The sequence below is a fragment of the Alligator sinensis genome, unplaced genomic scaffold (genome assembly GCF_000455745.1).
Source record: "Alligator sinensis unplaced genomic scaffold, ASM45574v1 scaffold1181_1, whole genome shotgun sequence".
In the NCBI taxonomy this organism is placed as follows: Eukaryota; Metazoa; Chordata; order Crocodylia; family Alligatoridae; genus Alligator; species Alligator sinensis.
In genome coordinates, this window is record NW_005842945.1 from 45565 (window position 1) to 58862 (window position 13298).

Sequence of the window (13298 nt, forward strand, 5' to 3'; positions counted from 1 at the left end):
GTTCCCTATTAAGAAAACTGAAAAAATCCCTGAAAAAAAAATCCCAAAGTCACTCTGTAAAATACCCCGAAATCCATGTTTCTCCACAATTAAAACTAAAAGACTATTATATATAGGGGGAGAGGGTGTGAGAGACAGAGAGACAGCAATCAGTTGGGCAATGTTTTATTGATACATCTACAGTGTTAAAGCAGTTTGAAAGCCTACCAGTGTCTCTATCATCATCATAAAATTAATTCTAAATACCTATATGTTGATGCATCTTTACCTTGGTAGATTTGGTGACACAGTCGGTAGCACAGATCCCCCCAAAACCCTTTATTCTGGCATGCTTTTTACATCAGAGCCCAGGGCATCACTTGCCCACTGCTAGATTTGCTACTGGCTTGCTGTTTTTAAAGCTTTGAAGCCCATCCCATCTCTGCTGCCCCAAATTAGAAAAGGAAAAAAAGTGATGGACGTATTGGTGGGAACAGGAAGCCCAATATGTAGTGGTTGCAAGGTACCTTGTAGATAATGAGGATCAATTATTTGAGTCAAATCCCATGGTACCCCCTTGAGATCAGCCTAATGTGTCTTTTAATAGGCAGGGGCAGCAGCTACAAGAGATTCAGCTGGCCAGCCATGCAAACAGGAAGGAGAGGGCAGAGTCAAGATTTTTTGTTTTTAGAAAATGCAGCAGACAGAGCTTAGAAAAACTCATGACTCTGCTTGGGCTACAAGCATGAGAGATGCCTGATTAGAAAAAATTGCTTGATGTGGTGATCAGTAACCACACTGGAGCCAGAACATCTGCAAGAGATCATCTTTATTCAGTGACCAGTTCTAAGTGCTTCTACATCATAGCATATAAGCTGCTACAGTTTGTCCTGAGATTTCCTACCTGGGAATCTAAACCATTTAAAATTAGAGTTCCCAATAGAACAACTGAGAGTTTAATTCAACTACATGGACAAGGCAGGGAAGTTTTACTCTAGTGAAGACAAACAGCTCTAGCTGATTCTCACTCTGTTCACCAGAGCTGGGCAGCAAGAATTGAAGTTACAAAGCTCTATAACATACCACAGATCAGCAGAACTTGGTTACCTAACAACTTCAGAGAGCCCATGAAACCTGTTAGGCATTATGGGTGCTTGTAAGCGTGATGGGGTTTTAGTCCTTAGAGTTGTATTGTAAACCTCCTACATTGAAACAGTGAGTTTTTAATTGAAACTGCGGATTTTATGTTTCTGTCACTGTATATATGTTATTGTCCTGGTGGCCACAGGTGCCTGTTGAAGGCAGAAGCAGTGAGAGGCCTGATCCTTTTTTAATTTTTTTTCAGCAGAGCCTGCCTGCCTCTCCCACAGCCAGGGGGCCATTAATCTGTGCCATTAATCTGTCATCTTGCCCCCCAGCCATGGGAGAGCCAAGCAGTCTCCACAGAAAAAAAAGGATTGGGCCTCTCACTGCTTCTGCCTTCAGTGGGCTCCTGAGGCTGGCAGGACGCCTGGGGCCAACCAGGAACAGGCTGGCTTCCCCGTGGGGCAGTACAGGGAGGCAGCAGGAGGGCAGCTGGGTGGGCTGGTGGCTGGAGAAGGCAGCAGGGATGGTGCATGGGGCACTGGAAGCCCGGGTGGGCTCAGGGAAGCTAGCAGCCCACTCAGGCAGCCCCACACCCCGTCCCTGCCGCCTTCTCCAGCTGCCAGCACACCCAGCCACCCTCCTGCCACCGCCCCACACTGCCCCAGGGGCAAGCCAGCCTGTTCCTGAGCAGCCCCAAGTGTCCTGCCGGCCGCAGGAGCCTGCTAAAGGCAGAAGTGGTGAGGGGCCTGATCCTTTTTTTCTGCAGAGCCTGCCCATCTCCCTCATGGCCAGGGGGTGAGCTGACTAATGGCTGCAATGTTCCAAGTTGCAACAATGCAAACTAAACTACATCGGGATGTAGTTTAATTTGTAACAATGCAAACTCATTTAAACCCCCCAAAACTCATGTATATGTAATGTGTGATGCCATTAAGCCACACAAAGGGAAATTTTTATCACATGTATATCGTGACATTGTCACGTGTACAAGCACCCCCTAGGGCTTAGCATTCACTTATCTTCCATATAGTGCATTGCACACTGGTTAGACTCCACGAAACTCCATGAATAGCATGACTTATGCCACCAGGAAACAAAGAGGAGGGCTCAGGTGGTTCTGCATGTTAAGAATAGGGTGTTTACTAAAGACACAAGTAGGCCTGACTGCTTAGTCACTTGAATGCCTTGGCATAGGGCTCCTGGCCTGTGGCTGGGCAAGCATCTCACCAGGGAAGAAGGTTCCCTTCCCAGTTGATGAAGGCTCCAGTTTCCTTCTCAGAGAGCTTGGCGAGAGTGTTCATGATTCCTCGCACACCTTCATCCACTGTCATTGGGGCCTGCAAAGGGACAAAGGAGAGTGAAGGAGAGAAACATGCCCTGAGGCCTGTCCAGTTTCCTGTGTACAGATGCTGGGGCAGGTTCTTCCCAGTTTAACATGCACCTAGATGCTAGTTCTGGGTGGACTAGATCTCCCCTACCCACTGTGTTACCTAGTGCTTGGGCTGGGTGTGGCTGGATTTGCCATAGTCCTTGTGATCTCTGATGCCAGAGGTGGGGTTGCCCAGATCACTGCCTTCTCTGGTGCCTAGGCTGAATATGGCTGAGCCTTAGTTACTGTGACCTCTGGTGATGAGCAGGGACCTAGGACTGCATCTCCAAAGACAATTACTTTTACGCAGATGACCAGGATAACCAGTTCCAACCAAACCTAGATCACCCTGGCTGCCACTCTGCCAGTATTTGTTCTATGTTGCCAAGAGCTGGCAGATCCATGACATCAGTAGTGCCAGGAGTCAACACTAAAGATATAGTACTGAATCCCTGGGGAAGTGAATGCTGCCAACAGCTGATTTGGGAAGGGAGCTCCTGGGGAGTCTCCATCAGTCCAGTATGGAACAGGAGAACAAGGGACCAGTATGGAACAGTATAACTAGGACCCCTAGAGTAAACACCAGTTTCCTCGAAGGAGGCTATGATGGATCTCTCCCAGTGAGACACCTGCCTGGTAATCGCTTGTATTCCCCATAGTGGTCTGCAGCCAGCCAGGGTGGAGAGCGATGCACAGGATCCCCAGTTCCCTGTAGGCCAAGGACTGACACTTGGTGAGCATATTCAGAGCAGCCTGTAAGTAAGACATTGCTATAAGCAGAGACACCAGCACATCATGGAAGGAGAATGACCTTCTTCCCAGGGCACTGTCAGATGCTGGAGAGAGAAGGGTGGGCTAAAGGGGATGACCAGTGCTAGTGGCAGTATTTGATTCTCTCCCACATTAACCATGGTACAGTGTTACTGAGCCACTGCCAGTTGCTGTACGTGCATTTATAGGCATTTAGGAGATCCCCAAACCTTCTAGACTTAGCAACAAAACTGCCAAGCTGGCAACATGGCTGGGCAGAGAGGGAGTGGGCAGGAGTAGGTGACCATACATCACATAACAGGAACCAGAAAGTGAGGAGGAGCCAAGTGGATTGGTTGAGAGTGGTATGGAAAGGCAGTGGTGGGGGATCTTTTTTTCCTGAAATGTAACATGCCAAAAAGTGGTGTGAGCCTATCCCCTACTGAGCCAGCCCTGTACCTTGCTGCAGCGATAGGAGACAGCTTGCCCAAATTCCCAAGCTAGGACATTCTTGATGGAGCCAGCTTCACTGGACATGTTGATAATGGCTGCCTTGCTGCAGCTTAGCCCTTTCTGGGCACTTTCCTGGACAGCCTTCTTCAGCAAGGGCAGGAACGCCTGGGAAGAGGGGAGAGAAGAGGCCCAAGGAATCAGCTCAGAAGAAAGCAACTTGTCACAAGGCAGATGACCTCCAAGAGTGATGAATCCACCTCTTTGTGTTAGTCATCAGTTGCTCCCATGGCTGGATCCAAGAGGTTACAGAGGTGCAATAGCACACCCATTCAATTCCTCTTCCACATCTGCTGTCCACAGGAGCCCTGGGACCAATCCAGCCAGAACTGGCCTGCCAAGCCCCTCTTCCCAAGCTACGCACAGAGATGGGGTATGGAGCAGATGAGTGTGCAGGGTGGTGGTGGGGGGTGGGGATGGGTGCTTTGCATGGCAGCAGAGACCAAGCCAGGGTGGGCCTGGGGTGAAGTGAAGAGGTACTCAGAGGTTGGGTACTGGAGCAGGTGGCAGGTGTGGTGTGGACTGTGCTCGGTGGTAAAGAGCAGTGAGTGAAAAGTGGGCCAGCGATGGCAAGGTGTGACTACTATACTTTCTGCAGCCTCTGCAACCATGTGGCTGAGGGCTTCCCTCCAGGCACAGGTAAGGGAAGAGGCTCATCATCATCTGCTCCACCTTGTCTGGGCTGGTCCCCCCTGCCTTGCCTCCTGATGCTTCCTTCTGATTCTCACTGAAAAAATTCAAAATCCCAATGGAAAACCATAGGTAGCAGGAAGGGAAACCTCTATATACCAGATTGTGTGGTTTGAAGAGACTGTTAGGTTAGTGCATTGTTGTCCCCAGTGCTCTTGCTGGAAGTCTACTCCAGTCAGGATCTGGAAGGATGTCCAAAGGTTCAGAAATTATCTGACCCACGTTTTGAGAGCTCAGACATCCTTGGAAAGTTACATGATCTTACTGATTTTTATCCATCATGTCTTCACATCTGGAAGGAGACTCACTATGCAGTATCTGTGGTTAGTGAGTTGGAGCCTCCACCCTAGGAGTCGAATGCTGTTAAGAACTGGAACATGGCCATGTACTTGCAGGAGATACTGAGGCTTATAGGCTTCTAGGCATTTACAAAATTTTACACCATTTGACCTGCCAACTTTGTCCTGACAGAGGAACACCCAGAAGTGCTTGGCTTTGGGGCAGGCCTTCAAAGCATATTGCCTACATTTACCAGCTGTGAAGTTTAAAGTGTTCTGCAGTGGCTTCTTACAAAGAAGAACCCTGTAAGATGCCTATGGGGAGGAATTCACAAACTGTCCAAATGAACAGGCAGAGCTCACTACAAGTCAGAAAATCAAATGTAGTGATGGCCACGTGAAGGCAGCAAGAACAGACAGTGACAGGGACTGAAAGGACATCAAGCAAGAACTATTCAAGGTCTCTGAGTTCCTTCTCGTACCAGGAATTATACCAAGAGACACCAAGGATGGAGAGGTTCCAAGCAGTTCAGAAACAATCATCCAGCTGCCAACAGACTGGCTGAGGGAATTAGAACTGCGCTGCTGGAAAGCTCACAGAGGGCAATACCAGAATGTCCTCTTCATCAACACGAAGATCTCAGAGCAGAATTCAGTGGTCATTAAAGCAGGTTATTCTACTGCCCAGCTACAGCTCAGCACAGCCTGTACCACCACTTACCTTCTGGTCTCCTCTGATGCTCTCTTCCCCTGCCCCTCCGAGAGGGAAGTGCCAGCACTGAGGGGCCTAAGCAGAACCCCCAACACCATTTTCTAATGAGCCCAAACTTGTAAGTTCACCAGTGAGGCTGCTCCAGGCTTATCCCAAAATACATGCCAGAGACCAAGGACTCAAGAGTGGGAGTGAGAGATGAACCCAGAGCTGGCTTCCTCATGTATGTCTGCATCTGGAACATGACAGTGGTGCTCACCCTCTGGCCGGTGGGCTGAATCTGGCCTGAGGGAAGAGGTCATCTGGCCTGTGGGCTCCCCAAGGGTGTGGAAATTTGGTGGTCAGAGAGTAATGGCAGCACTCCAGAGTGGGCCTATATCAATCAGAGTTGCCACCTCTCCCACGCCACCACATTCCTGACCCGTAGGGAGCCCACAGGCTGGAAGACATGTCACCACATGCCAGATTGCACCCACAGGCTGACCTGGCATGCCGACCCCACCAGCCCATGAACCAGCTCTGTGCCATGCATCTAGCCCAAAGAGCCAGAAAGTTGAGAGCCATTGGCATAGACAAGTCCCTAGTTATCTACCTCATCCCAGGCCTTATACCAGAGGACAATCAGGGTTGCTGGTAGAAAGGGAAAACTATATAACCCAGACCTGCCAATAAACAGAAGCTACTGAATGGTGTGAGAGAACTTACCATGAGGTGTGGCAGGGATTCGAGTGGTTGTGTGCCTAACTCCCTCAGACCTCTCTGAAAGCCCAGAGCAGGTTATTCTTGCAGTTGCATGAGTATAAAAATGAGAGAATTGAAAACTGCAGCTCTGGAGATCTAAGAGTGCAGAAAAGCTGTTTGAGGACTAGTAAGTGACTGTGTCATTGAGGAACAGCCCACAATACAGAACCTAGCAGAGCAAGAATTTGGCACATGGGCAGGCCTTGCAGTCTCTGGACAGAGTATGGAGTTTTCTGGAGTCTGAGTAGGGAAACGTATTGTTCCAAAGAACATTGTGACCAGCAGGATGAGGTGCTGCATCCCCACACCATCTGCTACGTGTGCCAAGCTGGTACTTCATTACCAGAGGACATTCCCACAAATTCCCACACCCATCCATTCAGACCCTGAAACAACAGGAGTCTCACAGTGGAGATATGACAAGGGTGCTTGGGGGTGGAAGAGAAGGCAGGGGTTAGAGCAGAGGAGAAACAGAAAGAAATTTAAAATGCCTCCTCTTCTGCAAAAAGCCGCTATAGACCAGTTTCTAAAAGCTTTAATTGGTCAGTTCAATTACTAACACCAGAAAATGCCATGAATAAGACTGTGGGTGTGTCTATGCATTCATTAATGCACCGTAGTTACTGCACATTAAGTTTAGTACTTGCATAACCAAGTACCAAATCAATGCACAGTAACTCGTGCTACTGCGCAGTAGCGCTGGCACACAGCTTTTTAGTGACACTCAATGCACAGTAGCCTAATACTGCTGCACAGCAGCGTATTAGCACAAGTTTTGCCCAGTATGCTACTGTGCAGTATTATTAGGCTACTGTGCAGCTAGCATCTTGTATAGATGCACCCTATATGCCTTACAAAGCTGAAAGAGAAGCTGAGATCTTGGGAGCAGAAGGATCTAGACCTGCCATGGAGCTGAGGATTGAAGCTAACAAGCAACTTATGTGTTATACAAAACCTCTCTGCATTCTGCTTTCCAATCTTCCTAGTACAGACTATTTCTCCAGATGTGCCAGAGACCACCCTACCCTTTCTTTAGAAGCCAGATTATCCAGAGTCAGAGCTCTACTGGGGATAGCACTGGGTATGCTGGGTCAAGTTGCCAGGAGTTGAAATCCCCAAGTGTCTGAACACTACACTTCACCAGCAATGACCCCACTGTGGAGACTGCCACTAGTGCTGCAGGAAAGGGAGGTCTTCAGTCACACACACCAGTGTAACTAATGATGTCATCTTTATCAGGACACTTACCTGGCTTATGACCAGGGGTCCAATCGTGTTAGTGGCATATACCTGGGACATGTACTCTGGCGTCTCTGCCTCTAGGGTAGTCGTCTTCACAATCCCAGCGTTGTTTATCAGCAGGTTCAGTCCAGAGCCCTTCAAAAGCCCCTCAACTCTGGCTGCTGCCGCCTTGATGCTGACTGGGTCAGTGACTTCTACAGGGGAGGGAGGAGGACACACATTATGTGACTCACTCTCCCTCACATCTCCCCATAACACTTTCCCAGGGGCCACATTAGCCTGGTCTGTGTGTGGGAGTGAGAGTGCTAGGGGGAGGGGGAGTGAGCACTAGCCCCTGCCTCAGAGCAGGGCTGGAGGAGGCTCTCACCCAGGCTTTTCCATAGACCGAGTCAAACATTAAATCAACTGTCTGGGGAAACCTTCACAGTGCCCAGGGAGTTTCCATTCCCCCTGCTTCCAAAGAGCTCTATGTCCTTTATCAAACCAGCTCTGGATTTTCAGTAACGTGAAAGATCTGCATAGTTATGGCAATATAAACATCCACTAATAATGTCACCTCAAATGAGCAGAAGGGAAAATTATTCCAAAAAGCCAGTAGTTGTGCACAAAGTTGTTCAATTCTGAAAACTGCTTGTCTTAAAATGAAAAACCTTTTTATTCAAAATATTTCAACCCCTTCAGCTGGATGCTACTAGATATTCCAACTGGGCTTTTAGATCTGTCTCTCCTTAAACTCTGCCAGTAGCTCTCAGATACCGTTTACTCTAAGGGCATAGGAGTGCCATCAACAGCATGAAGCCTGGGGCAGAAGCAAACAGCCCTGAGGTTTGGTCTGAGAATATCTCTGCAGCATAGGTGCCAACTTTTATTTTTGCTGGAGGGGTGGGGAGGAAGGCTAAGATGATGGACATGGCACCTGTACTTGGCACCATGTACTTGGCACCTCTGCTATGCAGCATCACAAATACAAGCTGCACAACACGCCCTTCACTGCATGCGACTTCAGTTGAGAGCAAACGGCAATATCTTGTAGCAAGCTGTGCCACACTGAGGAGCCCTGCCCACAGTGTATTATTTATGTCTGAGACTTGACTGGCTCTAAGAACTAGGAGGAGCCTTCCAGCTGCCAGACAAAGTCAGAACTGAACCCAGGGAGTGTAGCAGTTTTGGCACTGTTTGCAAGGCCCCTTTGCAAGGATCTGTTCCACTCTTTGCATCATGTCAGAAGCATCCCTAGGGCTAGCAGGACTGCCCACCTTTTTACAAAGAGCAGTGCCTGGTTATGAAATTGGTCACTGGACTCCAACACAAATATTTAACCCAGCAGGAATAGCCTGTTCCTGCCAAAATCAATGGGTTGCATACATGGCAGAGTATGATCTGTCTATGGCCTCATACATGGCACAGGGCTCTGGATCACAGACTGCTAGCCCCAGCCAGTCTGGCCCATTGGGCCACCAGATGATTTTCAACTCCAGGAACCACATGTGACTCTCCTCCCGCAGGGGCCTGCCTGGCCACATGAGAGCTTAGAATTGCTCTGCACTGGCCCTCCATATAATATCACTCTCTTGGTGCTCTCTCAGCCTCCCATGGTGGTCTCACTCCTACGGATCTGGGGAGTCAGAGAAGTTTGACCTGGTGCAATGGTTCTCACTCTTATTTGCCCTGCCTCCCTCCCCACACCAGGAAGTGGGCTGGGAGGCCTTCTGTTTACCACCTCCCAGGGCCAAGGGAAGAAGGTGACCTCAAGCGAGAAAACCTCAGGAGCACCTACCTAGTTGGACTATCACCAGGTTTGGATGCCTGGAGGCCAAATTCTTTAATTCCTGAAAGAGAATAAAGACAATGATTATTGACTACTTACAGAGCAGGGACAGTAAGAATTGGGGTGGGAGAGGTAGGTTAGTCTGGGAAGAGTCCAGCTCCCAGAATCTACCTGGGACAATGTCACTATCGAAATTACTTTGGCTGTGCAAAGTGCCCCACCCCACCCTCCTCATCCTCCCATGCAGCCCCCTGCCCTGGCTTTCTGGGTCCTGCAGGATGACTCTCATCTCCTGCACATTTAAAGCACCTTTGTCCCACTCAGTGCAATTGAATCAGATACAAGCTGTCTGCCTGATCATTCTTTAGAAAGCATATGCAGGCTGTGTAGGTATCAGCAATATACCCGACCACATGCCCTCTCCCTCACTGAATGCTAAAGTTTGCCCATATCCAGCTCAGAGCATGTCTCCAGCTCTCCCATTCACGTTGGCTGCCTGGTGAGCTGGGAGATCTAAGGCAGCCGCTGAGGCAGGAGCAGGGTGTGAAGTCCCCCCCTGCTCAGACAGGTCACCCTTGACATTAGGTGTTGCCAAGTTTGAGCCCACTTGCTCAGTTTCCCTCATCAGCTCAGCAAACTCAGTCTCCGCATAATCCATTCTCACCTGTGCTCCATCTGGGTTCCGGCAGGTAGCAAAGATCTTCTCAGGTGGGTTTGATCTCTCCAGGAACTGCTTGACGAGCTCAAAGCCAATTCCTCGATTGGCTCCAGTCACCAGAATGCTGTGGACATTAAACCCAGCCATGCTGCCTCACCTCCCTCTGTCCCAGCTCACAATGACTCTCAGCACTGAGAGTTATGCTAATTATAACACCCACTTGCCTTCTTCTGGGGTTGCATAAGCACTTGGCTCTAGGGCCCCAGCTCTCTGCTCCTACATCAAGGGTTCTTGGCAACAGTTTATGGCTAGGAGCCTGGCTTCGTCACAGCAAAGGGCAAAAATCAATAGGAGATTAGTGGAACTTCCCTTTAGGGCTTTGAAAGCCACCGGGGATTGGAGGAGCTCTGCTCCACTCACTACAGTTGCAGAAGGGAGGGGCTCTAATGTGCAGAATACAAGGTGAACAAAGATGTGGGAAGGCAGCCAGGGAACCACAGAGGTCAGATGGGTCTAAGTACATTTCATGGGGCCCTCTTATGCTGTGCAGGGTTTCCGGTGTCTTGCTGAAAGTATAAGAGTTTTAGTAGGTTACGAGCCAGCGTGACTAATCTCATTTTGTTCCTTTCTGACTTTTTGAGCCGTGTGGCACTTAGCACTGACCTTCCAGAGCTGGGCACTACAAGTTACCTGTTATGTGTTATCATTCAGCTTCAGGGTAAACACCTTCCTTCCATTTTACTGAACCACAAAGATGGAGAACTTGCAAAAACTTCAGTTCTCACCAAAAACTGCACAGTACATTCCGTATAAGCATGGTATATAATTTAAGTCTAAACAGTTGGCATGTCACACTGTATGACACATTAGCCAGACCTATGTATGTATGTGTGTGTGTATAGATAGATAGATAGATAGATAGGTTTGTATCTATATAGGTATATCCATATAGGTTTGTATATTATGTTGCTCGCTCTCTCTCTCTCTCTCTAGCTAGCTAGCTAGAGAGAGAGAGAGAGAGAGAGAGAGCAACATAATATAAAAATCTAAATGGATAATCAATAAATTCTTGCTGCTCTGCAGTCTCCTCAAACTGCCTCTGCTGCTGGGATCTGAGCTATTGTCTTTCCTGCCTCAGTGATTTTAACTCCCTGGGCTCTTCTGTGTAATCACAGGTCTTTACACTTAAATTCCTTTTAAAAAGAGAAAATAAGCGAACTGCCAGTGATTGCCCAAGAATCTGAGCATTTCAAGAGTCTTACAATGTAAGTGGCAATGCTATCACTCCTCTATCCCCAAAAAGCTGCTCCTGGCTGTGGTTTCTATAAATATCCTTCTCCCAGGCAGGGGTGGAAGGACATGGGACACTCATATGCCCGGGTTTGGCTCTGTACACTGCTGCCCCACCCACCTGCCCAGTCTTCCTAGTACAGGAATGGACTATTAGAAGCCTAATCCCTTCCCCGCAGCTCCTGTATCTCCAGTCCATTGTCAAGAAAATCTACATACTAGGATAAGATGTGCTAGGATTCATGTGTCTGAGCTTTTCTCCTACTACCTGTGGGCATGGCCGACTGGTGTCACCTTTGTTGGGGGCGGGGGGGGGAACATGCCCCCCCCAGCGACCAGTCAGTGACCGGGGGGGGGTCCCCCGTGGCCAATTGCATCAACCAGGAAGCAGCTGTGGCGATCCCAGAAGTGGCCACAGCACTTCATCTGGCACTCCCACTCCCTGACCGGCACTCACAGGGAGGCCACCAGTGCTCCCATTTGCCCCCTGTGGTGGCGAGGTGCCCCCACAGGCTCTCAAAGGGAAAAGAAGAGAGCCCGCGGACCCCAGGCCCCGGGAGCAAGCCCCCAGAGGGGCATACGTACCTAACAATTATTAGCCTTAATAGAAGAGTTTAGGGCGGTGTTCCAAGAGGTCCCGGGATGGGTAACAGGAGTAGAAGATGAGATCAGGACACCTCAGGGGGCCCTGGTTAGGGAGAGGTGGAGACCGATACCTCAACGGTGGCAAAAGGAAATAAGGCAGGAGATCATGAAGATGCAAGAACAGGGGATCATACGACCATCCCGCAGTCCTTGGCAGAGTCCCATAGTCCCCATGGTCAAGCCAGATGGTTCACTGTGCATATGAATAGACTATAGGAAGCTTAATGCCCTGACCACGTTTGATGCCTTTCCGATGCCCCATGTCATTCACCTCGTTGAGAAAATCAGCGAAGCACAGTATATAACTACGCTTGATTTGGCAAAGGGGTATTGGCAAATCCCAATGCGCTCCACGGACTGTGCCAAAACAGCCTTCAGGACCCCGTGGGGCTTATTCGAGTTCACGCGGATACCCTTTGGCCTCAACGGCGCGGCTGCGACCTCCAAAGGTTGATGGACAACTTATTGGCACCACATGCAGCATACGGGGCAGCGTACATTGATGACATCATTATATTTTCCGCCAGTTGGCAACAACACCTTAAGGCTCTCAGAGCTGTCCTGGGAGAACTCTGAGTGGCGGGGATGACCGCCAACCTGAAGAAATGCAAGCTGGTGGGAAAAGAAACAGCATACCTGGGATTTCAAGTAGGCCGAGGGACAATTCGGCCCCTTACAGACAAGATCGAAGCTATAAGGCAATTCCAGGAACCACAAACCCGCAAACAACTGCGTTCCTTCTTGGGACTCGTTAACTATTATCAGCGATTTATACCCAGCTTCGCAACTCTCTCCACACCACTTACAGACGCATTAGCGGGGAGATCTGCAGCGCCGCTGAAATGGACACCAGAGATGCGGAAGAGCTTCCAAGACTTGAAAGAGGCAATGCACCATGATGTTATTGTGCACACACCTAACTTTAATGCCCCTTTCATTTTACAGACGGATGCATCAGGACGGGCTCTGGGAGCGGTATTACTCCAAAAACACAGGCAAGAAGAGCGCCCAATCGCATTTGCCAGCAGAAAACTCAGCCGTGCGGAAACCAGGTATGCCACCATCAAGAGGGAGTGTCTGGCAATACGCTGGGCAATAGAATACTTTAAGTACTACCTAATGGGGAGGGAATTTGTGGTAGTGACTGATCACATCCCACTACAGTGGTTGACACAGAAACAGAGCATGAACGCCAGGATCACCCGCTGGGCTTTGGCATTGCAGCCATTCAAGTTCACAGTAGTACACCGTCCAGATAACTTTGTGGCTGACTTTTTGTCCAGATGGGGAGGCGTGGACAACCCAGAAGAAGGTTCGGGTCGCATCCATGGGGAGGAGCAGCAGGTGGTACATGCCATCTCACGGGAAAACCAGATGCCACGAGGCAACTTAAGGGGGGAGGTCTGTGGCGGCGAGGTGCCCCCACAGGCTCTCAAGGGGGAGAGAAGAGAGCCCGCGGACCTCAGACTCCGGGAGCAAGCCCCCAGAGGGGCGTACGTACCTCCTGGAGAGCAGCAGGAGCAGGAGTCGCGTTTGCAGCCACAGCCGCGCGAACCGGCATTATGCCGGCTGTGGCATCA

At 49.6% G+C, this 13298-nt stretch overlaps 1 protein-coding gene across 3 annotated transcripts; it reads right to left on the bottom strand.

The window, feature by feature from the left end:
- Window positions 1-791: 791 nt before the first annotated feature.
- On the bottom strand, window positions 792-10090 carry LOC102378992 (C-factor-like). 3 transcript variants are annotated; one of them, XM_025192558.1, is made up of 6 exons: window positions 9790-10089; window positions 9135-9186; window positions 7406-7551; window positions 3644-3802; window positions 3068-3187; window positions 792-2402 (listed from the first exon to the last, which is right to left on the bottom strand). In XM_025192558.1, exons 1-6 carry the CDS (start codon window positions 9928-9930, stop codon window positions 2289-2291), a joined length of 732 nt encoding a protein of 243 aa, XP_025048343.1. In that variant the 5' UTR covers window positions 9931-10089; the 3' UTR covers window positions 792-2288. The 3 variants fall into 3 exon arrangements, with proteins under 3 accessions (XP_025048343.1, XP_006036356.1, XP_025048344.1); XM_006036294.3 differs by having other exon boundaries at window positions 7364-7551; XM_025192559.1 differs by lacking the exon at window positions 3644-3802 and having other exon boundaries at window positions 7364-7551; window positions 9790-10090.
- Between the last annotated feature and the right edge of the window lie 3208 nt (window positions 10091-13298).